General features: G+C 38.2%; 3 protein-coding genes across 3 annotated transcripts; 1 reads left to right on the top strand and 2 right to left on the bottom strand.

The window, feature by feature from the left end:
- Positions 1–52: 52 nt before the first annotated feature.
- iscub (iron-sulfur cluster assembly enzyme b) lies at positions 53–2,454 on the top strand. Its single transcript, XM_082170683.1, has 5 exons — positions 53–205; positions 690–803; positions 1,207–1,317; positions 1,478–1,556; positions 1,717–2,454. The coding sequence occupies exons 1-5, from the start codon at positions 110–112 to the stop codon at positions 1,809–1,811; spliced, it is 495 nt and encodes a 164-aa protein (XP_082026809.1). The 5' UTR covers positions 53–109; the 3' UTR covers positions 1,812–2,454.
- Positions 2,455–2,739: 285 nt separating this feature from the next.
- Positions 2,740–7,138, bottom strand: tmem119b (transmembrane protein 119b). Its single transcript, XM_082170678.1, has 2 exons — positions 6,459–7,138; positions 2,740–4,824 (listed from the first exon to the last, which is right to left on the bottom strand). The coding sequence occupies exon 2, from the start codon at positions 4,807–4,809 to the stop codon at positions 3,925–3,927; it is 885 nt and encodes a 294-aa protein (XP_082026804.1). The 5' UTR covers positions 4,810–4,824; positions 6,459–7,138; the 3' UTR covers positions 2,740–3,924.
- A 130-nt stretch (positions 7,139–7,268) lies between these two features.
- Positions 7,269–23,410, bottom strand: coro1cb (coronin, actin binding protein, 1Cb). Its single transcript, XM_082170641.1, has 12 exons — positions 22,093–23,410; positions 20,353–21,438; positions 16,075–16,274; positions 15,832–15,954; positions 15,592–15,721; positions 15,289–15,470; positions 15,094–15,213; positions 14,899–15,003; positions 14,271–14,416; positions 10,823–10,880; positions 10,335–10,577; positions 7,269–10,249 (listed from the first exon to the last, which is right to left on the bottom strand). Exons 1-12 carry the CDS (start codon positions 23,162–23,164, stop codon positions 10,130–10,132), a joined length of 3,585 nt encoding a protein of 1,194 aa, XP_082026767.1. The 5' UTR covers positions 23,165–23,410; the 3' UTR covers positions 7,269–10,129.
- Between the last annotated feature and the right edge of the window lie 776 nt (positions 23,411–24,186).

Genomic DNA, 24,186 nt, shown 5'->3' with positions numbered 1-24,186 from the left:
ATAAAATTCAGGCTCCACTTGTCTCATATCTCGCGATGGTTGAAAAGTACGAGATTGAACTGCGTATAAATCCGCTTTTTGAGTTCTCAAGTGCGTCATTATAGATATCATGGCGGCTCTGCTGGTTAAGAAATGCGCGTCTCCGCTATTTGTCAAAACGCTTTCAGCTCCACATTTGAGGATGCAATCTGCGTATCACATAAAGGTAAGCTAGCATGACATGTCAATCGACTACTAAAGTTTTCTGCTTTGTTGTAGTTCAAGTGGCTTCCTTCCTGTGAGGTTGTGACGTCCCTTGATGGTAATGACAGTAATTGACACCGTACTATCAACACACTAAAATAAGACATAGCATGTTTCGCATGGTTTCGTTTTAATGCGTCCTTGTTTCATATCACATTTGTATAATAATGTGAATAATTAAAGGATTTACTTGTTTCTTTGAATGAGCCCAGGACTTCTATGTAACAACATCTTTTGAGATCATCACTAAGACTTTTTTATTTTACAAATTACAACTTTTTAATTTGATGGCAAACTGAGTACAAAACTAACTAGTTAAAACAATTGGGGGCCATTGGAGATCAGTATGGTCGTTTATTTGTCTTGTATAACGCACTGACACATGATACTGACTTTTATATAATAACTAAATTGGCCCCTCCCCTAAATGTATTTTTGTTTTAAAGGTTGTGGACCACTATGAGAACCCAAGAAATGTAGGATCTTTGGATAAAAATGCCAAAAATGTGGGCACAGGGTTGGTTGGCGCCCCTGCATGTGGAGATGTGATGAAACTGCAGGTAATCCTCTCTTGCTTAACTTGTGAATGACTGCTTTGTTCATCCTAAATAATTTTTTTTTTTTTTTCAGTGACTGGGTATGTTTACTACTGTAGGGTTATTGACTGTCATTTATCATTATTTAAGTAGGTGAATCTCGCAGGATCTTAATTCTCCATTACATGGCTGAAGCCTCGGATTGGATTGAGGATTTAAACAGGATGAATCTGCATTAAAGAATTATTTATAAAACAATCAACAAACAATCCAAAATGTAAAACTGTTATACAATAAAACTCACATATTCAACAAATAACCAATTATCTATGTAAACTATGAAATGATGGAAACTCATTTCATGCCACCCTTCACACCGTGATTATTTAATCTTAAGTGTTAATCTTACTGTTTTTCTCTCACCTAGATTGAGGTGAATGAGGCTGGGAAGATTGTGGATGCCAAGTTCAAAACCTTTGGCTGTGGCTCTGCTATTGCTTCCAGTTCCTTGGCAACTGAGTGGGTGAAAGGCAAATCCGTAAGCAAAAATAGTCCCATTTGCTAGTTACAGTTCTTATTGCTTTGGCTTAAATGTTTATCCTTTTTTCCAATCTGTATTGTAACAAAGCTTGATTAAAACTGAACATTTTTGTCCTAAATGGTGTTATCAAACCTAAAAATGATCTTCATTTGTACAGGTTGATGAGGCCCTCGAGATAAAAAACACTCAGATTGCTAAGGAGCTTCGCCTTCCACCAGTCAAACTGCACTGCTCAAGTAAGATTTCTGATTCATCTGCTTGTACAATATTTTATAGCATTGTATTTGGTGCTCAGGTTGACATTAACCGTTAACATTTATATTTGTAATACAAATCTTAATAGTATGTTCAAGATGTTTCTGTTCTGTTACTGACCTGGTTCTCTGTGCTTTGCAGTGCTGGCAGAGGATGCCATTAAAGCAGCTTTGGCAGACTATCGTCTGAAACAGGAAGGTGAACAGGGTGAGAAGACCGCCGTGTCCCGCAACTAGGAGGTGCACTTGATCCTCTAAATCAGTGGTTCTCAGCTGGTTCTTCACAACCAAATGGGGTTTCAGGTCTGTTCTGACTGAATTTGCGGGCAGCAGGAAAATAAAACCAAATGCCAGTGTTAAAATGCACTTAAAGAAAATGCGTTCCACAGTTAAATATTGACGTGGAAGAGAATAATGCATTTCTTTTCTTCCATTATGCAATGAAATTGATTTTACATATTGTTTGGTCTACACAGATTATGGTAATTTTAATAAATCTCAGTGTCACCATTTGATGCCCAATGTAAACTCTGTCTTGAAACAAAACAATACCAGTTGAGAACCACTGCTCTAAATCCTCCATATGAGTTTAGACCAAAGCTCTCCAACTCTTGCACTGTAGCTAGTCTTTTAAACGCACAATGTAAAAGCACTGACCTATAGACTGTTATTATGTCCAAGCCATATTTGTTTAGATATGTTGATGTAATGAAACGAGTAATAGCGGTTTCACTTGTTAGCTTAATGCGCACAAATCTTGTTCTCTTTTAGTTTGAAGGAACAAAAATGTGATCCTGATGGTGACTTATCCTGCTGGTCTTTTATTCAAAGGCCTTTCAAATACTAATTTGTTAAATAAAGAAAGCATCTGTAAACATCAGGCATGTTGGAATTGGATTTAATGCTGCATACCCATGGGATCAATAAATATGAAGCTCATTTACAATTAAAATTGAAAGTGGTGAACTGATTTTGCACTACACTTGGTTTCAGCATAGATATTATATGGTTTTTCCACTTGAAACTGTCATCAATTCTGGCTTAAAAAATAGAAATATTCATAAGAGTTCCAGAAGATTTGGGTGGGGGGAAAAAACACCATAGATGGCGCTGTTTTGCCACCAATGCTCAGGTCTAAAATAAGAACTGAATTCTCAGTACTCTCTTTGTCTCATGCATTAAAACTTATGTAATACTATAAATGTATTTTCAATTTGAGTAAAATGCAATATCATATTTGTTTCATGAACTGTAAGGTGTAGATCTAAAAAACAATGATTGTGGTGAGTGAAGTAATGGCATTAGCTGACATTTTTTGACTTCATTCAAGAAAATCTAGATATCGTGTGTTTTTATTTTTTTTATCTTGAACATTAAATAATTAAGAAGTGTGAATCAACTGGTCAAGTTCCATAAAGATGTTTATTGAGGATATTGTGTTCTTCATAAGAACATGTTGAGACTAACTGATCTTTAGACTAAACTCTTAGAAAGGTGGCATGGGACTTTGTGGCATTCAGCAGCTGTCGCTGAATACCTCTCGACCTTGAAAGGAAATATTTAGAGCCAGAATGTGTAAACAATAACCTGGCTCACAGCAAAGCTTTTCTATACTGAGGCTCCTCTCCTTAATTGGAGGAGTAAATGTGCTTGCTTTATTTTTTGGGTGTGTGTGTGTGTTTGCAGCACATTGCAGAGTTGTGAGACATTAGAAAAGAGACAACATTAAATGACAAAATAGCATTCTTCACATATAAGCCATCACCCTTCCAGTCTTTATAAATGTCATCGCTAATAAAAGAGTAAAGAAAGCAAGAATAGTCATCAACACGTCAAACGAAAAGAGATTCACGACAACTAACGTTTAAAATGCCATTTTTATGTTAAAGTCTTGCCCAAAAGGCATCCGTTCATATCATTTACATTTAAGTAAATTAAAATACTAATTTTAAGCAGAGTACATTTATATACATCAAAGTAAACAGTCACAAACAATGTTAAAGCCATACATTTTCCTGAAAAAAATCGGATAATTTGGTTGCACTTTATTTTACAGTACGTGTGCTTACGTGTACTTACCTAAAAAAGTATTGGGTTATATTGGCTAACTACATGGGTTAAGGTTGGGTTTAGGGGTAGGTTCAGGGTTAGTACCTAGTTATTACCCAGTTATTGCAATTACTATAAGTTCATAGTATGTACATGGGAACAGGACTGTGAAATAAAGTGCTTCCGATAATATCAATAAAACTTCATGCTACATTCTTTAGTTTTACAATGTGTCCAAGAAATACACTTTGGTCAGTATTTATGTCTAAGTGTTTCCTTTAAGGCTTTAAAAAGGTCCACACTAAAATGCTGTTTTCTCTTCACTGATAAATGGTGAGTCTGAAGTAGCAACTTCCTGTTTGTTTGTGTTCTCTTGTATCTCTGAATTCTCTGGCCCAGATAGATGTTTGCTCTCTTCAGGGAGCCCAGAGTCCGAGGGGTCAGTATTTTCCATGTCACAAGCAGGGGCGCTGTCCTGGGACCTGCTGGGGCTGCTCTTTTCCACTGAATCCTCAATGGCAGACTGATTTGTGGTCTTGTCCTCTAGCAGGCCACAGCCATTCTCTTGACTCTTGTCGCACTGAGGACATTCCTCGTCATCGGCAGATTTTTGATCTTCTGCCGTTTCATTCTTCTCTTTCCATGGAGTCTTGGCTGGAGTTCGGAGGTTCTTGGTAGCCAGCATGATGTCCTCCTGGAGCTGCCTGGCTGAATTCACCGGCTCCTCGGTGGATCTGGTGTTGGCTTTCTCCGGGATTTCATTGAAGATGCGCACTCCTCCAGTCTTGTCTCGCTCGTCCACGTACATCTTGGAGGGGAAAGCGCAAGGGTAGTATGTGCTGACTTTACGTCGGCGACTCAAGATGGCAGCCGAGCAGAGGATGGTGAGGATGAGAAAAAGTAAAGTGGTAATGACAATTATGGGAAGGTGGTTCTCTTGTAAGAAGTCCACCATCTGATTCAAGAATGATTTGGAATGTTTTTCTTCATATATGGAGGTGGTCTTTACTGATTCATTGAGTAAGGAAGAAATGCTAGGTGTGGGGATCGGGTCTGTGCTCTCAGATTCCCACTGCCCACTGCCCTCCATAGAGTAATTTAAAATTACTGGAGTGCCATTCGCGGTGTGCCTGGTTAGCAGAGTGATGGATAGGCCTATGAGGCATCGGAGAGCTGAGTGGTCCATCCTGTGACTGAATACCTGAGGTGGTTAAAAGGGCATTTTAATTACTCCATTTTACATTTTTAAACCACTTTTATTAAAACAAAAACAAAAAAACATCCCAGCTAACCGAGAATCTTTTCAGAACTTTGGCTAACATTTGTTGACAAGGCTCTTGAGTTATGAATGCTGTTGTTTGGTTCAAAGTCATATTTAACGTTTCCCTAACGTTTGCAAAATAATAACATCTAATTTTCCCTTCACATTTTCTCTGACATTTGTATAACCAAGAGAAAATGTCTTGCTATACATGTAAAAAGTTGAACATTCAGACTGAGAACATTCAGAAATAACGTTTTCGTAACTTAATGGGAACATGAGCAAAATGTTCATAAAACATATTTTTGTTAGTTGTGATGTTATCAACTTAGACTCACTAACTTAAACTTTAACAACAAATAGTTCAAATCAAAAACTTTGGTATGTTCTCACTTCATTGTGACATTAATTCACTGCAGTTCCGCTACATGGAAACCTCATTGGATTCTGAGCCAGATGCATTACTGTATGTTCATAGCAATTGCAGCTGAACATCACTGCCATGTCCGCTGGTAACACTTTACGATAACGTTTATTAATAGTAGTTGATGCACAGATCATGAACTATCAATAAACAAGAATTTAAAAGGATTTATCAATCTAGTTAAATGTTCATTTATAAAAATGTACTATAGTTAATTGTTAATTCGTGTTTGTTCATAATTATGTATATTGACTTAGCATTTAATTCTATCTATACACTGTAAAAAGTGATCAGTTGACTTACTTAAAAAAGGAGGAAACCTGTTGCCTTAAAATTAAGTTAATAAACTGCATGCGTAATTGAAAAAAATAAGTTATGTGAACACATAACTTAATTTTTTCAATTATGCATGGTTTATTTTACTTAATAATTTTAAGGCAAGGGGTTTCCTCCTTTTTTAAGTAAGTCAACTGATCACTTTTTACAGTGATTTAAGTATAGTGTATAACTAATATAGTTTCACAAAACAGCTGGTGAACCAACAAAATAAATGATGACGATTTGTTTCTTTAAACAAAGATCTTTCATCAGAGGTCTCTCTGCTCTGTGCCATCTGTGCTCAAGCTGACGACCATAATCATCACTGGGCATTTGTTGCACAATGGAAATAGTATCAAGCTCATGTGGTGCCTCATTTTCCAACACACACACACACACACACACACACACACACACACACACACACACACACACACACACACACACACACACACACACACACACACACACACACACACAAAGCATTAATATTAGTCAATGTCAGTGCTTTAATGCTAGCTTCAAAGCAGTTCCAAATGTATGAAAGTTCTGTCCTCGTCACATGAACTTCCTTTTATGTAAATCTCTGTCTTTTAGGGTCAACTTGCCAAAGTCAACAGCAAGAGTACATTCAGAAACTATTCTATGTCACAGAATCTTTTAAACAGTTAGAGAACAGTTTTAAACTTGGTTAGCCACATCTGGACATGGACCTTTTAAAGCTGTGCATTCCTGTAAGGCAAGTCATCTGTCTACCGTTACATGGACAGGGACGGCATTACTAAAATAGAAAACAGACTAAAGTAATGTTAAAATCTGAATTCATACTTACTTTCAAGAGCTGATGTTCTAAAACATGCCGACTGGAGATGATCTAACATGGAGAAGAACGCTTCTGCTGTTTCCTCCTCTCAAGCTGAATGTCTGTTGTTACAGACTGCACGATGAAGAACAGTTGGATTGGTGAGGGGGGAAGAAACTCTTGTTCTCCCCTCCTCCTCCTTTTTCTTCTGCTTCTACTCTGTCACAGAAAGACTGACTGGGCCAGTTCCAGACACACTGTTCTCGTTAAAGGCTGGTTGGGGGAGAGCCGAGTTTTTTTCCTCCTGCCTGTGCACTGGAGAACTTCAAGCCACCAGATGTAACAGTCTGTTTCAACAACCTGGGGAGACTCTAAAGAATATTCTCCAGATTTTTATTTTCATCCATCCAGTATCTTGAATCTAAAAACCCTGATTAAACCCATTCTTCTAATCATTAAATCTGTTTGAGGGTGAAATACAGAGATGGATGGTCTCTTGTAAAATACTTTGGGTTTGTGTTTGGTCTTCAAACAGAAGCTATCAGATCCCTGAGGAAGAGGTTTATGTTTCCTGAGCTCACGTGACTCAGGGGGTAGAGGGCACACGTGCCGTGAGCCACTACTGGAACAATGGACAGGGTGTTGAGAGCAGAAATATATGGCTGCAGTTTGCCCTAATACCAAAGAATAGCAATACAATGAGCTGAAAATGATGGAAAGGCTAAAGGGTATGTCTCTGTATTAAAAAAAAAAATATATATAGGAATATTTGTCTGCAGGAACATATATCCTATCTTATAGTCCTCTTAGAATTAGTTTTCAATATGGCAGCTCTTTGAGGCATCTAATGACTTGTCAAGACATACAAGATCATGAAAACATCTGCTTTAAGAACACCTAAGCTAATCTTGAGAGAGTTGAGGATGAAGGATGTAGTATGTCTTTTTCATGTCATTCTTTATTTATTTCATAATAATAAACTTTGCTGAGAACAGACTCAGAAAATAGTCTTTACATGCAGTAACAATAAGTGAGAGATAATGTCCTTTACTAGGAATCTTGGGATAATGTAGGGGTCTTGAAATACCCCAAAGAGGTTTATTTTGCAATAATGATAAAAAAATAAAAAAATGTGGGGATGAAATATTGATCTAAATAATTTTACCTGTGCGTATATTATCTAAAATCTTCTACTAATAAAAAAAGTAAAAACAAAACTATTAGCCTAAAAACAAGAACATTGAAACAATATTACAACAATAATAAAACAATAATAATTAAGTCATAATTGAGGTCATTTTCACTATTTTCATTATTAGGAATATTAGGAAACATCTGATCGATGAATGGGACAATAGATCAGAATCAAGTTTTCAAGATGAGAACATTTCATAAACGTAACAACATTTGGTTACACTTTATTTTAAGGTGTCCATGGTAGTGTAATTATGCATTTAAGTACAGTGTAATAATAATTAACTACATGTACTTACTACAGGGTTAGGATTGGGGTTTGGTTTAGGGTTAGTTGCATGTAATTATGCATAATTTATAGTTATTACTACAGTAACTACATGTAACGTGTAACAAGGACACTGTAAAATAAAGTGTGACCCAGGATTTTTGTTTAACATCATTGTAAACAGTCCTACAAACACCAAGAAAATGACCACAAACTTCATGAAGAATTATTAATGAAAGGATTTATTGTAGAGTCAACCTTTTTTATTTTAGGTGAAGTTTGGAATGCATGCACAAGACTGTTTAGGACACAGATAAGTGCTCAGATTCATGGATGATGTCCTCCAGCAGTGGTCAACTGAAGAGGTCTGTCTAAAACCAGAAACACACATAGAGGCACCAATACATTTACAGTACATATACATCAGAAGAGCTTGCAGGTAGCCACTGCCTCGTAAAGCCAAGTTCATGTATCAGAGCATGTGTCAGCTCAATATTCTGAAACATGAGAATAATTCAAAAGTGGGGGCAAACATAGATAATGATTGCAAAAAAAAAAAATAGCCATTTCCTATTCAAAATAAGTTGATACTATTTCTTTGGACAAAAAAGTCATGCAAATGGCAAGTGTTGAGCATCCAATGTTTCTGACTTCAAAGTGGTTGATTTCCTGAGGTGCAACAGTAATTTCATAATTACTATAAAGTTACAGCGGTAGGTTTTTGATTTATGATGCCTATGCATGATTAATGCATTTTGAACAAGTTTAGGTTTAAGTTCACATTCATTCTGCAACGTTACGTTATTGCTTCTGGATATACTGTAACTGATTGTGTTATATTTTGAAAAACCCTGTTGTTGGATGCTTTATAATCAATTATGATGATCTCAAAGCCAAGCAATGGAGGAGATTACAATGTGCTTAATACTTCAGCGATCATGATCATCACAAGGGACAAGATATGGACCGATTTTAAAATCCTAAATGTTGAATTTTAATGGTTATGAGCATTTCTTAGATTTCACTAGAAGCACCCACACACTACACATTGATTTTGGGCCCAATTCTCCCCTTCCGACAATCCTAGGTAAAGTCCTGATTATCTTGATGGTTCAACAGATTATCTTATCAGATTTTCCTGTGGTGTGACTCAGGTGCGTTAAGGGTGATTGAATCTGCTCGGGTCCGCACTGATCTCAAATCGTAAATATCCAACATGTATCCAATATTTACGATCCGAAATCCTGTTGTGTGGGGGGAATCCCGAAGACAAACACGCACGCACTCTGTAGATTGTCACATGGAACGAAACGATACAAAATCAGAAAGCGAGCTGCCGGTGTGGTGAAGAGATGAGTCCCACCATAGAGATGAGTCCCACCTTAGGACCCAAGCAATCCGATTGGTTCAAAGCACGTTTTATGGGTAAAACGACTTGTCCACCATGTTTGTTTACTCTAAAGTCATGTTTGACCGCAAAAGATTTTGCGAGATTTCACAGTCGTTTTTTCCCCGTGTTTTTGTGAATGGAATCTGTTGGAACAAAACTGTTAAATCTATCATAGTTTTTTTATCATCATGTTTGTGGTCTCTCACATTTTGAAAATCTGATACGATTTAAAAAAATCTTTCCATGTGGGCCAGCCTTAAATCATATCCTTACCATCACCAATGATTAGTTTCTGAAGTACCAGTGGCCTTAACAATCACACATTACTGCCTTTTCTGCTTATGTCCCACTTTGAATAGTATGACATGTAAATTCATGTTTTTCAATAAGCCACTATCTACAACTGGGAAAAAACATATAAAAGTAGAAATAAAAGGAGAGGTGGCCATCACCTCAAATTTGGCAGCACAACAAAAAAGGAAAGAGAAATACTGATTTGTATATACAACGACACTCTGTAACATACTGGTAAATATCAGAATACTCATGGAAACAATGTTACAATAACTAAAAAAGTAAGAACATTTTTAACAAAATGTAAAACATCATTTAAAACCAGTGACCGCTCTTTGCCACAATTTTGCTTCTGTTATGCGAATGCTTGGGGGAGACTTGGCAAAAAGTAAAAGTCCATCTTGGAATGTTGCTTGAAGTTGTCCATGTGAGAAACACCAAGCGGAATGATCGAGTCAAATTGAGAAATTTTGGCAGTGACTGACCTCCCCTGCCCACCTGAATCTCTCTCTTTCTCTCCATACTGATGCTATGGCTCAGACCACCACCAGTGTCTTAGATTGCCACTTTAGCCACCTGCTCTTCCAGTTTGGCGATTCTCCTGTCCTGCAGCGTGACCAGATCTCTAAGGGACTTGACTTCTCGCAACAGCTCCTCTAACTTTACTTCATTCTTCTGCGGAGCAGAATAAAAGAAACAATGTTTTAGCACCAGTTATTATGGGGGAAATACAAACAAGCCAATGAAGCATCATCCTTACTCTGGTTAGCTGAGGAGAGGCAGGTTTCTGAGGAGTTGCTGGCTCCTCCACCTTCTTGGTTGCCTTGTTATCCAGCAGATTTTTCTTGACTACTTTGAGGTCACGGTTCTTGCCCGGGGCATAACCATGTTTGAGCGAGATCAGGATTGGTTCGCCATTCTTGCCTTCAAACCACTCCTCAGCCTCTAGTGCCGGGTCTGGACCTGCTGTGTCCGGATAGAGGTCGTCCTGGAAGAGGTCTGACTGCCAAGAACAGAAGAGACAGGAAATACCGTAATGAGTATTTTGGAATCATGTATTCAAGCTGTTTGTTTTCTCTGAAAACATTTGCTGCCCTAATGTTAACTGAAATCATGTGCCTCCCCTTTTCTTCATCAATGAATGACCATTAAATCAAACTTTTTATTAAGCTTTGCCATTATATTGAGGAATAACAAAATCATAGGGAATAATTACATAAACAGCAAACATAATACAGTAAAAAGTACCTTTCTAGGGACGGTCATGATAATTGGCTCACACTTTCTCTCATGAAGTTTATAAAACCTGTGAGAAACAACAGAGATGTTATTGGTGCCATTGTGTTATTATTGGTGCTAACAGCACAACAATCTTTTTTTGCTTCATTTATGTTACAAAAGATTTCTTTTTCAAATAAATGTTGTTCTTTTGCACTTTCTTGTAATAAAAAAATACTGATCAAAATGTTTCCACAAAAATATTGAGCAGCACAACTGTTTTCAACATTGATAAGAAATGTTTCTTGAGAAGCAAATCAGCATATTATAATGATTTCTGAAGGATAATGTGACTGAAGACTGGAGTAATGGCTGCTGAAAATTCAGCTTTGCCATTACAGGAATAAATTACATCCAAAAAAAAAATTATATATACACACACATATACAATTATATATACAGTATACTGAACAAAATTATAAACCCAACACTTTTGTTTTTGCCCCCATTTTTCATGAGCTGAACTAGGGTGACCACCATCAAACAAACCAAATGTGGGACAATTATAAGTTTGTGTGGGACAATGTGGGACATTTTACCAACATTAAAACATAAACCACCCCTGTGCTTCTGCACCCTTCAGACTGATTATCTTTAAAGATGGACTTTTTTGTTAGGTTTTTTTATTATTATTATATAATGTCTAACTTAATAAAAACATTTTAATTCTGCCTTTCAGCTGATAAAAAAGATTTGTTCTTTAGTCCCTTCCAGAAAACACCATTAGCCTACATCACAATGTAACATAACATGTCTTTATTTGACATGTCATTTAAATTCAACATCACTGAGCCCAAAGGCAGCAGGCATCATGCAGGTAACTATTTTATAAACAGTTCTGACCAAGTCCAATTCAAATCCAACAAAATAAACAATGAACAAATAAAATATAAAACAACATGAAATTAGATCATTGACAGTCTTATATATTAAGAATATATTAAACCAAAAACTTTCATATTTTTTAGAAAGGATTTGAATTAAAACAACCACAGCAGGCAACAAGTTGATAAATTCTGTTAAATTAAATGGTTTCATTTAATTCATTATTAATTATTTAGTTATTTAACAATTAAGTTCATTTTAATTGACCGAATTATCCATTTGTTTTCTGACAGGAAACACATGGAACGAATGACCGGTCCACATTTTGATTGACAGCTGTCACAACCTACTAGTGACCGTGTTTACTCCTTTCTTTTCAACCATTGGATAGGATTTAAAAAAAGGCTGTTGTGTTTGTACTTCTGACGAAGCGCTGTTAAATAGCCTATAGGTGAAAAACTACACCGCAAAAAGAATAAATAAAATGCTTTCTTAAAAAGGCAAAAGAACGCATGCACGTTTTCTTGATATAATAATTAAAAACCAATAGACCGATGAAAATGCGGGACATATTCTCAATATGCGACGTGCGGGACAAGGGGTGAAAATGTACAACGCAAAGCGGGACGGGTGGTCATCCTAAGCTGAACACTCTAAAACAGTGGTTCCCAATCCTGGTCCTGGGGACCCACAGCTCTGCACATTTTGTATGTCTCCCTCATTTAACACACCTGATTCAGATCATCAGCTCGTTAGGAAAGAGCTCTGAACTGAACTGGGTGTGTCAGATAAAGGAGACATATAAAATGTGCAGAGCTGTGGGTCCCCAGGACCAGGATTGGGAACCACTGCTCTAAAATGTGCAGTTTTACTGTATTGAAAAAAAAAAAGGTAGTTGTTTGTGGCCTGTGGAATGTTGGTCCACTCCTCTTCAATGGCTGTGCGAAGTTGCTGGATATTGGCAGGACCTGGAACACACTGTCGTATACGCCGATCCAAAGCATCCCAAACACATTCATTCATGCTGACTGCAGGAATGTCCACCAGAGCTGTTGCCCGTGAACTGAATGTTCATTTCTCTATCATAAGCCGTCTCCAAAGGCGTTTCAGAGAATTTGGCAGTACATCCAGCCACCCGGACAGCTGCTGCAACAATCGGTTTGCATAACCAAAGAATGTCTGCACAAACTGTCAGAAACCGTCTCAGGGAAGCTCATATGCATGCTCGCCGTCCTCATCGGGGTCTCAACCTGACTGCAGTTCGTCGTCGTAACCGACTTCAGTGAGCAAATGCTCACATTCAATGGTGTCCGGCACTTTGGAGAGGTGTTCTCTTCACGGATGAATCCCGTTTTTTACTGTACAGGGCAGATGGCAGACAGCGTGTATGGCGTCGTGTGGGTGAGCGGTTTGCTGATGTCAACGTTGTGGTTCGAGTGGTGGGATTATGGTATGGGCAGGGGTATGTTATGGACAACGAACCCAGGTGCATTTTATTGATGGCATTTTGAATGCACAGAGATCCCGTGATGAGATCCTGAGGCCCATTGTTGTGCCATTCATCCACGACCATCACCTCATGTTGCAGCATGATAATGCATGGCCCCATGTTGCAAGGATCTGAACACAATTCCTGGAAGCTGAAAACATCCCAGTTATTGCATGGCCAGCATACTCACCGGACATGTCACCCATTGAGCATGTTTAGGATGCTCTGGATCGGTGTATACGACAGCGTGTTCCAGGTCCTGCCAATATCCATCAACTTCGTACAGCCATTGAAGAGGAGTGGACCAACATTCCACAGACCACAATCAACAATTTTCTTTCCCCCTGCACATTTTAGAGTGGCCTTTTATTGTGGCTAGCCTAAGGCACACCTGTGCAATAATCATACTGTCTAATCAGCATCTTGATATGCCACACCTGTGAGGTGGATGGATTATCTCGGCAAAGCAGAAGTGCTCACTAACACAGATTTAGACAGATTTGTGAACAATATTTAAGAGAAATAGGCCTTTTGTGTACATAGAAAAAGTCTTAGATCTTTGAGTTCAGCTCATGAAAAATGGGGGCAAAAACAGAAGTGTTGCATTTATAATTTTGTTCAGAGTACATACAAACATACATTATATATATATATAGTTCATGCCAGATATATAAAAGGTAATAATTAAGTAAAGTAATAATAATAAACACAGAACATATACCTTGATAAAGGAGTAGATACTAAAACTAATGATCCATACAGTGATAATTAGTTGTCAAATAACATTTCAATGACCTTTATGAGCCACAGCATGATCAGTGCCACACTGCCATCCCATTAGATTTTATAGTTAATGACAGGCTAATGCCTCCCCCTACTGGAGAAGAAAAAAAATCAAACTAGCAGCAGGAGTAAAGCACCAATCAAGTCACACCACTGAGAACCATAATCACAACAATGCTGAAGGCTTCGAGTCAGTTTAGTTTCTCTAAAATATCCAGGTTCTGATTGGCCATCAGCACCTCAAACAATTCAGCCTGTTTTTTTTTTGTTTTGTTTTTAAACACTTAAAAGAAATACCTGTCCAGTGCAAACAGCGCATACCTGGCTATCTCGCACTTGTTGACATCTAGGCCTCTTTTAGGCATGTATCCCATGCCTCTCTGGGGCTCCTTGCTGGAAAACGTGTTGAGGTAGTGCACATACGGTGCCTCGTCTGTGATCTCGAAGTAACGGATACTGCTGTCACCCTGGACCAGAAAACAAGCTTACAGTTTTGCAAATTTCTCCACAATGTCCTTTTCACAAATTTTTTCTTATTAAATATATTTACTATATATATATATACACACACTAATAAAATTAGTATGACATCCCAGTATTGATTTTAAGCCAGTGGGGGGCCTCTGGAAACTTTTAGAGAGGCCCCAAATGATTTAAATTTAGTTAACATAATCATAATTAAAATAAATTAAAAAAAACACAAAAACATAAAGATGTCTAACATTAAACAGACATAATGGTATTACATATAACAGAATTGTCAGAGGTACATATCAGCTCAAATAGGAGGGACTGTGAATATTGTCTCGGACAAAGAAGGGCATTGGTGTCAAATAGGTTGAGGAAAACCTGTGCTAATATGTGTATAATTCATTTCAATCAATATGTTGGAGAGTTAATACAATATGGCTGAACTTGCGCTTCTTGGGTCACATAAAAACTTGCTCACCTTTCCACACAGGTAGACCACATTAGTGTCAGGGTCATAGAAGGGAAGCAACACTCCATTGCTGGTGTCCATTTCGTGCACTGATATCGGCTCTTCCATGTTTTTCTTAAAGATCATATCAAAATATTTCATTATAGTGCATAAACAAATCTAGCTTTTTCAAAAACAGAGAGAAAATCCATTTGTTTGGCTTACTGGATTCCATAAGGCCAGCTGCCGCTCACTCATACGACTGAAGCCGGTGGTGAAGATGTTTCCATCAGCCAGAAAGATGGCCCTCATGGGCCGGGCCCCCTCATGGGCCTTATCCTTCTCCTGTGATCATCAATGCCAGTGAGACACTCAGAACTGTGAAAATATAAAGAGTCCTTTTGAGATGTTTTCACTTACCGCAGTGATCTTCCCCTTGCGTGGATCGATAACGCGCACTTTCTTATCCTTGCATGCGGTGCAAATGAGGCTGCCGTTGCGACTCCAGCAGACGCTGAAGATCACGTCAGGATGCATGTCCTCCAGGTTGATCAGAGCTTCTCCTGTGCCCACGTTCCAAACGATGATGAGATTATCGCATCCTGACGGAGGAGAGAAGACAAGAATGTTTTGTTTTTTTATCATTCAGTCACAGGTTTTTGATCCTCAAGATGATTAACGCAAAGGTTTTTATGTACCGCGCTTGCTTTTAAAATCTCTTACCCGCACTTAGCAGAACATTACGAGCTGTTGGATGCCACGTCACAATTCCCACCCTTTTGGAGTGACCCTCCAACACCACGGCTGGCTCAGAAAGAGCTGAGGTGAGGCCATTCTCAGGGATTTGCCACACCTATGTAACAAAAATGGGAATATTTGAATAATAATAATTACTATTTTTTTACACTTTTTGGATCTGAGCATGGTTTCTATGAGAGGATGTAGCGAAGGAGCTGGGCGTACCATTACTGTACAATCTTCAGAGCCGCTGGCAATGACGTGATCATTGTTCGGGCACCAGTCGATGTCCAGCACAGGGCCCGTGTGACCACAAACAGTGGGGTAGGCCTTGTCAATACGACCCGTCTGCAAAACACAAAGCAGGGGCAGAGAGCATTAATTTATGTCTCATCTTGCATAATTCTGAACAACTAAGATTGGAGAAATGATGAGTGGACATTTAATTAATATGCGGTTATGGCTTACCTTTTGCAGAGGCAGAACAAGGAAAGCTCCACCCCCACTAGCCTCCACAATAATAGCAACAAATTTGGGGTTTACTGCACAGAAGGCACTGTCCCAGGTAACCCGAGAAACCCTAATGTCATCATAGCACTGGTCATTCTTCACCGCCTGACCAAACACATGACGGAATTTACTCTGTCGTACCACTCGTCTGATCATTTCTGAAAACACAAGACGAGAAATGTTTTGTTCTTTTGATTTTTTAGATTTCAAATAATACTTGTAGTAATTCAATATTTATTATCGTTACTATTACCTGACAAACCTGACAGTTTATATTTTGCAGTAACACAGTCATAATGACAGATAAATGTTCAATGTTGTTTTCAGACTTAATACTGACAGTGTATCATATTTGAGTAAGATGAGCAGTCAGCTAGAGAGCACTGGGAAACGGTTTTCCATTTCACTCTGTATAAGCAATTCTCCATAATAGGCAAGGAGAAAATGCAGTTTTGTGTGTGTGAATTTCATTGAGCCTCTGTGTAGAAACTTGTTATGAGAATGCCATGCTCTGATGACAGTTTGTTTAAATTATTGAAATATATATATATATATATATATATATATATATATATATATATATATATATATATATATATATATATATATATATATATATATACACAGGAGTCAACATTTGAAGTGGATCAAAAAAGTTCATCAAAATTGTCCTAAGACAAGAGAATTGTTCAAAATTAATGTATAACTTCGATGAAAGGTCACTTCAGATGTTGACTACTGTATATATATATATATCCTATATTGAATTAAGTTGGACTTAATTTAATTTGATTGGAAATGATGAGTTGTTATACATAATTATCTATTTCATCTATTTCTTCTCAAACAAACAAAACATTTTTCCTTCATTTAATTTACATGTAATCAAATGAAGCACATATTTGAGCTTACTTGACAAAATTGTTTAATAGTGTCTGAATGCATCAGATGTAAACTATAAAAGTAAAACACTTATTTCTTGAACAGATATAAATTTGTAAATAAAATAGATAGATAAAATAGTTTATTTATCATCCAGGATAAAAGATGCAACTCAACATAATCTAATGAAACCTAATAAAATCCCAATGAGCTGCCAAAACAGACATTTCTTATGATGCTACACACACCAAAGATGCTACAAAATTATGCACACATCAATGATTCCCAAAATGACAGTCTAGTTAGGCAGATTTTGAGACACAGAGTGCTTATTCCTGCCCAGTGTTATACAGGGTACAAGATATAGGCCTACTAATTGATATTCATAATTAAACATTAACAATCACTGGTATGAGTCGTTTTTATTAATGCATTATGTGCATTATCTGAAGCACTTGCTGAGATGAGCCTGATTGGTGACGGTGCCTTTCTAAATAATAGCAACTACCATTAATAACAATGTAAATAAATTAAGACGATTCCAAACAGCTGTGTTTGGGAGAATAAAATGCGGTCATCACAATAAAGCCATGGATGTGTTTTTGGAAATAGGTCAGATGTATGGCGGTGTGAGTGTGTTTGCTTTCTAATGGCCGAGCTGCGTTATTGATGATGATGATGGTGATGATGATGCTGCTGACGAGCATACCGGCGAAAAAAAACCTCACATTAAATGTCTACTAAAACATAAATTAAGATAAAGAGTGAGAGATAAAACATATACATGGATGAGAGAAAGAAGATATTCGCCTATAGTGCAAGAGTGAGAATGAAAGAAAAAAAGAAAAAACATGACATAATCGATAGATGGGCAGGCTTCTGCTGGTGTGAGAAAATGAGAGCTAATCGCAAACCGAACAAATGAATGAAAAAAGCCGGAAAAGCATCAGTAATGCAGCTTGTTTTGAGCCGAGCATGTTTTATTTTACATGCGCTGGCGAAATGCGACGTGCCGCTTTGGAGTGGAGGCGTGCTATCAACCCGGCACAGGTCATGATGGTCAACTTTCAATTAATATCTCACTATTTCTGCTTATCTCGCCATATGCATGATCATCAAATGCTGGATGTAGTCTCAAATGTCAGAAAATGACGCTAAATGCAGCAAATGCACATGCACGAGCGCAAGTTTTTTTTCGGTTAGGTAGGATCTGTTTCCAGAGCTTGTTTTAAATCAGTGATGCTTGCTAAAATCGAGCTAGCATTCCAGTAGAGGCTAGTGCAACACTGACCTGCCTTGCATTAATATGACCAAACGCAAAACGCTTACCTTTATCAGTACTAGGTCTCTCAGAGCGTCAAATTCAAAGCATTAATTTATTTTCTCACAGATTCAGTTTGTGCTGGTGACTGTCTCAGTGAATTGCGGCTAGCCACAATAGCTTCCCTCCTCTCCTTTATTCTGAATGAACGGGAGAAAACGCCCTTGTTCTCCTCTCCCCTCCCCTCCTCCTCATGTCCTCCTACATGGACATCAATTCTATGTGTGTGAATGAGAGGTGTACACATTGTACCGTACTGGCCGACAGGTCACTGCGGTTTAAATGGTAAGATCTTATGCGTGGAAAAACATTTGAGCATCTCTCCTTTGCAAACACTACATTGATTCCAAGCTTTTCCATCTTGTGTATTTAAACACGTTGTGCTTCGCCTTAAACGGAGCTAATAATGTTACAGGAGTGGTAATTATGTTAAGAGTGAAAAAGGATGAAGTCATGCTCATGTTGGATTATGTTACAAAGTGCAGTGTGCCCTAAAATCTAATATGGAATCTTATTTTTCTGTTTCAGTGTGGTGTAGAGCTTTTCAAACTTTGTGATATCAAAGACCAATTATAGCCTATCCTATAGTTTAAGATTAAGAGACCACTGCAAAATTAGCAGTTTCTCTAGATTTATTATAGGCTACACCTATCTGTTTGAATAAAATGAAAGTTTCTGATTATTCTACAATCTACCGACAACATTTCTTCCAAATTTCACATAAAAATATTGTCATTTAGAGCATTTATTTGCAGAAAATGACAACTGGTCAAAATAAAATAAAATAAAAAAGCCATGTTTTCAGACCTCGAATAAGTTTATATTCATTTTTAAACAACACAATACTAAAGTTTTAACTTAAGAAGAGTATTTGGTGGAATAACCCTGATTTCCAATCACAGCTTTCATGCGTCTTGGCGTGACCATCGATCTTCCTCTTGATCACATCCCAAAGTTTTCAATGGGGTTCAGGTCTGGAGATTGGGCTGTCTTGATCTGGTGGTCCTTCATCCATTCCACACCTTGACTGGCCTGGCTGTGCGGATTGGAGCATTGTAGAACATTGTCAGAGCAGAACAAAGCCATTTTTCTTTCAGGATGATCTTGTACGTGGCTTGAGTTATGCATCCTTCGGAAAGACGTATCTCCCCAGTTCTAGCCTTACTGAAGAACCACCAGATCATCACCAGTCCTCCTCCAAATTACACAGTGGGTGTGAGAGGCTGTGGGTAGGCCTGTCCTGGGCTCTCCAATTCTCAGCCTAACCATTAGAGGCTGAAAATTGGACTTGGAAGATCAGAATCAGGCAGATCTGTTTTTGTGAAGGACGTGTGACTCAAGCCACGTACAAGGTTATCCTGGAAGAAAACATGCTTCCTTCTGCTCTGACAATGTCCCCAACTTGAAGGATTGTTTTTTCTTACAGGACAATGCTCCAGTACACACAGCCAGGCCAATCAAGGAGTGGATGGAGGACCACTAGATCAAGTCCCTGTCATGGCCAGCCCAATCTCCAGACCTGAACCCCATTGAAAACCTCTGGAATGTGATCAAGAGGAAAATGGATGGTCACCAGCTGTTCAAAGAGCCACTGATAATTATGATAAAACATATTAATAATATTAATTTAAAAACTGAAAAGAAAATTCTAAACAACGTCAGTGTAACTGTGTATAGTTTTCTTATTGGCTGGTTATGTCGTTGCAAAGAATCATGGTTATGGTCTCACCCTCATGTAGAAGTGCATTTAATGGATTGTTGTTAGTCTTATGTTAGATCATACAATTAGTGTAACTGTGATGCTACAGTAATGTTCAGGTACTGTGATAAATGGTATTATTTGTGTTAATACTGTTGTGTTTATATATAATAATACATGCTATAATAAAGCATTTTCACCTGACAGACATTTTGGATAACTGTGCATATGTCTTACCTAAAACTGATACTCACTGAAATTTGATTAAGACTCTCTATAACCCTGTTAGCTGTATAAAAACTGGAAATGCAGTCAGCTTGAAAACCTGTCTTACCTTTCTTTGGTGAGGATCTTCTTTCCATTTTATGGGGAGATGTTTGTACATGAAAGGCTGTCTTCATTTGCAATACTTTTTGAGTCTGGCTTCCCATAGCCACATCTGGCCTGGCTTCCAATATCACTTTCTCCTGGATTTTGTTGCTGTCTCTGATGAGTTCAGAGACAGGTCTGTATCTGGACACTTCGTTTTCTTCTGAAGCAGAAGAATCACTGCTTGGAATTCTACAGGCCGCATAAGGATATCTGGTTGGGACTGTAGTGGGTTTAGACTCTTCTTCATTCTCAATGTCCATCATGTAGCTTTCAGAGTCACGTCTACCATATTTCAAAGGATGTTCCACATTTTCCAAAACTGAGTCTTTGCTTGCTTGTATCTTCTCCGTGTCTGTTTTAGCAAATGGATTTTGAGGCTTCTTTGGCACAGGTGGTGGTGGGCCCTTTATTTTTGCTCTTTTTTTCAATAAAGGTCTCAGCTGAGACATATCCATTTTGTTTAGTTCTCTATCATCGACAGTTTCTATCAAGTTATCGCAGTCAGGTGAAACAATTTCATCGTGTGGGGCTAAATAATATCTTGGAATATCAGCAGCCTCAGGCTCTATGGACATGCACATGTAGGATGGGGACTCGATATAATAAGGCAACATATCAAGACATGATGCATGTGCATTAAAATCCTCAGCGGACTGCAGTGCCTCCTGCCTTCTGCCCATTTTGATATTTTTCAGCAGCAGGTCCAAATATTTGCTCGGCTCGTCTATTGAATGAGAAGCAGATTCCTTGCGGTCAACAGCTTTTTTAAAGGGATTCTTTGGTTTCTTTGGAACAGGTGGTGGTGGTCCTTTGATTTTGGCCTTTTTTTCTGTCTGAGCGTCTGTGGGTAAGACATCAGGGATCATGCTCTGTATTTCAGTGTGAGGAACATACATATGAGAGATGTCAGATGACTTCCTCGCCTCCTGATCAGGAAATGTATGAATCTGAAGTGGTGGTGTGATCACAGCCGTGAAATAGAGAGGCTCTTTTTCCCGTTTCAAAGAAGCCATCTGTGTGACTCTTGCGGCGTCACCGCCATCAAAATCTGAGTGAGAAAAATAATTTAAATGGTCAACAAAAATGGTATCTAAACATTTACCGCTGGAAATATTCTCTTTGACCTCTGTTTCTGAAACATCCAGCCTGTAGATCTTTGGATCACAGACTCTTTTGCTCAGATGTACTTCTTGAATTGTACCTTTTTCTCCTGATAATTCAAATAAAGGTGAAGTATTGTGCCTTCCATTACGAAGACCATCACAATCTTTCTTGTTTTTTATGGATTTCGACTGAACAGCTTTTTGATAATCAGATTTACTGTCTCTTTTCACACATAGTGCATCTGCTCCCCACACTCCCTTTTTGGCTGGGTGAGGCGCATTGCTAACAAGGACTTTTTTAGCACTGGATTCAGTTAAACTCTCAGATGACATGACTGCTGAGTGCTTTTCCATGACAGTGAATGCCCCTTTGTCATCATTTTTCTTCTCAGTGTGAAACAAAGTATTGCTTTGGCTCAAATCTGAATGGAATGCGCTTAATGACTTTTGTTCAGAGTCCTCCTCAATCCTTAACGGAACTAGAACTGTGTCTTGTTTTGTGGGTTCAGTAACAATCTCAGAGTTAGAGTTACATTTTGTTATTCTAGACTTTAATAAACAAAGTTCATTGAAGGGAGTATGCAAGATGTTGTCCTTACCTTCATTTTCACCCCATGCAGGATCTACAGTCTCTTCTTTTCCCCAAAATGGTGTATGGAAAGTTGGGTTTCTTTTGTCTTTTCTGAAGTTTTCTTTGGGTGTTGCTGCAAAATGTGTCTGTGAGGCATCATAAGGTATTTCTTTTAAAATACATGTTGACATATCTAGACTGATATTTTTTCCCTCCTGTAAATTATCCTGCTTATTTGCACTCCGGAGCCATGGGCGACTTGAATGTGATTGGCGGATTGGTGGACATGTAGTCACAGTCTCCGGACATAAAGAATCAGCTTTGTCCAAATACTCAGATCGGTCCGGATAAGGACTTTCTTTGTGTTGAACAGGTCCAGCACTTTCGTTGCAAACTTTTTCACAACTTTTTCTAATTTTAGCACTACTTAGGGTCTGAACTTCCTCTTTATCTTTACCCTTTGAAACTCTAATCTCCTGGAATGGCTGTCTTTCAAGTAAATGAGCATTTTCTGATTCCAAAGAGAATTTCCTCTTTATTTCAACATTACCACTCATCTTTGTCATTGCCTCTGTGTCTAACATCGCATTGTGTCTGTCCACCAGCGTTTGTGTCTCATTCTTCTCAACGCTCATGGCATCATCTGTTGAGTCCCTCTGACAAGAACCTTCTAACATGTTTGGAGTATCCTTGAGGTGAGTTTTGTTAGTCATTCCTTCTGTTTTGTCAGGTTGTTGCTGGTCCACAGCAGTAGATATATCTGTGGCGGTTGCGTCGCTTGTGACTGTACATGGACCTCCTGCCAGGCTCAGTTGAGGATTTGGTTTCCTGGCATTCTGTGAAACATCCGTGTCATAACTCTGACTGATCTTTTTTCCTCCCTGGTTGAAAGAGGGCTCAGTGTTGTTGTCATCAGGTCTTGTTGGTTCCTGAGGACAGGGCTCTAGTATGGAGGTGTCCAAGTCAACAAAATTCTGGTCTGTTTCTTCTGGGTTGTTGGAATGTGCTTCCTCCTCACTGTGGTTTAGGATCTCATAGTCACTAACGGCACTGGTCAGGACGTCTTCTTTTCCTAGCTCCTTGACCGGTTTCTGTCCCATCACCCCTGTGAAGAACACATATCACCACCCATGAGTTCATGAACAGACCGTATATCTTTATCTATAATGAGCCCCCTCCCATCTCAAGCTCTCTCTTGTTCCTCTCACATCACTCCTTTCAGGAATGTTGCAATGCCTAAAATTAAATGACTCTCAATGTAGCCACTGAGTCACAGAACCAAAATGGCAACTGGCAGAGTAGATCAGTTACCAGGTGCGAAGGTCACATTAGACATGAAAGGGGAAAACCCATGGACTCCAAACATATCCCATGGCGCTTGACAACAAAACTCCTGTTTCCATCTAAGTTGTGAGTTTAGTTTATTTATTTGAATGTATTACAATTAAAATTAATTACAAGTAAATGTGTACACACACACACACACACACACACACACACACACACACACACACACATTATATATATATATATATATATATATATATATATATATATATATATATATATATATATATATATATATATATATATATATATATATTCACTTTCTCAAATTGACCTTCTGAAACTTCTATTGCCCAGCCTGAGTGGTTTGAGTGTAAGAAGTAACCCATAATGCTTAGCTTACTGTAGGGTCACAATGTGTCTCATAGGAAGAATAGTCTAAAATAGCCTTCCAAATATAAACATATGATAAGGCTTAAGCAGGTCCTTTGTCCTCTGCCCTCAGACCTCAAGAAAGCACAATGTTTTACTTAAAAAATGATGTCATGCTACAGCATAAATAAGTAGATTCCCCATTAGCATATTTTGCGGTACACAACACAGCTTATGTATGCGGATTTGTCTATATAAACATGAATAAATATGGCTCTACATTATCAGGAAATGTCATCTCATTTTTGTCTCTCAGCATGATGGGATATTTTAAGGGTCCAGCTCTGTGTTGACTCTGTCTGAGAATGTCAGCTGTAGAGGTAAACGCTCAACTGGCTGCGTTGCTGAAAGAATGGCAAACTTATATTATGGATGTGTCATTGCTCAGGCACTGCGCAGGTTA

Source organism: Leuciscus leuciscus, assembly GCF_965113295.1.
Source record: "Leuciscus leuciscus genome assembly, chromosome: 5".
NCBI classification, from domain to species: domain Eukaryota; kingdom Metazoa; phylum Chordata; class Actinopteri; order Cypriniformes; family Leuciscidae; genus Leuciscus; species Leuciscus leuciscus.
Note: the sequence above shows the minus strand (reverse complement) of the source record. Positions and strands in the feature narration are given on the sequence as shown.

What these genes read in the sequence shown, in the direction of transcription:
- iscub (XM_082170683.1), top strand. Translation starts at nt 110, where the DNA reads ATGGCGGCTCTGCTGGTTAAGAAATGCGCGTCTCCGCTATTTGTCAAA. An exon ending in AATCTGCGTATCACATAAAG is followed by an intron (nt 206 to 689) that starts GTAAGCTAGCAT and finishes TTTGTTTTAAAG; the next exon opens with GTTGTGGACCACTATGAGAA. An exon ending in AGTGGGTGAAAGGCAAATCC is followed by an intron (nt 1,318 to 1,477) that starts GTAAGCAAAAAT and finishes TCATTTGTACAG; the next exon opens with GTTGATGAGGCCCTCGAGAT.
- tmem119b (XM_082170678.1), bottom strand. Translation starts at nt 4,809, where the DNA reads ATGGACCACTCAGCTCTCCGATGCCTCATAGGCCTATCCATCACTCTG.
- coro1cb (XM_082170641.1), bottom strand. Translation starts at nt 23,164, where the DNA reads ATGGGACAGAAACCGGTCAAGGAGCTAGGAAAAGAAGACGTCCTGACC. An exon ending in CTGAAGATTGTACAGTAATG is followed by an intron (nt 15,722 to 15,831) that starts GTACGCCCAGCT and finishes TTTGTTACATAG; the next exon opens with GTGTGGCAAATCCCTGAGAA. An exon ending in AACAAGTGCGAGATAGCCAG is followed by an intron (nt 10,881 to 14,270) that starts GTATGCGCTGTT and finishes TGTTTCTCACAG; the next exon opens with GTTTTATAAACTTCATGAGA.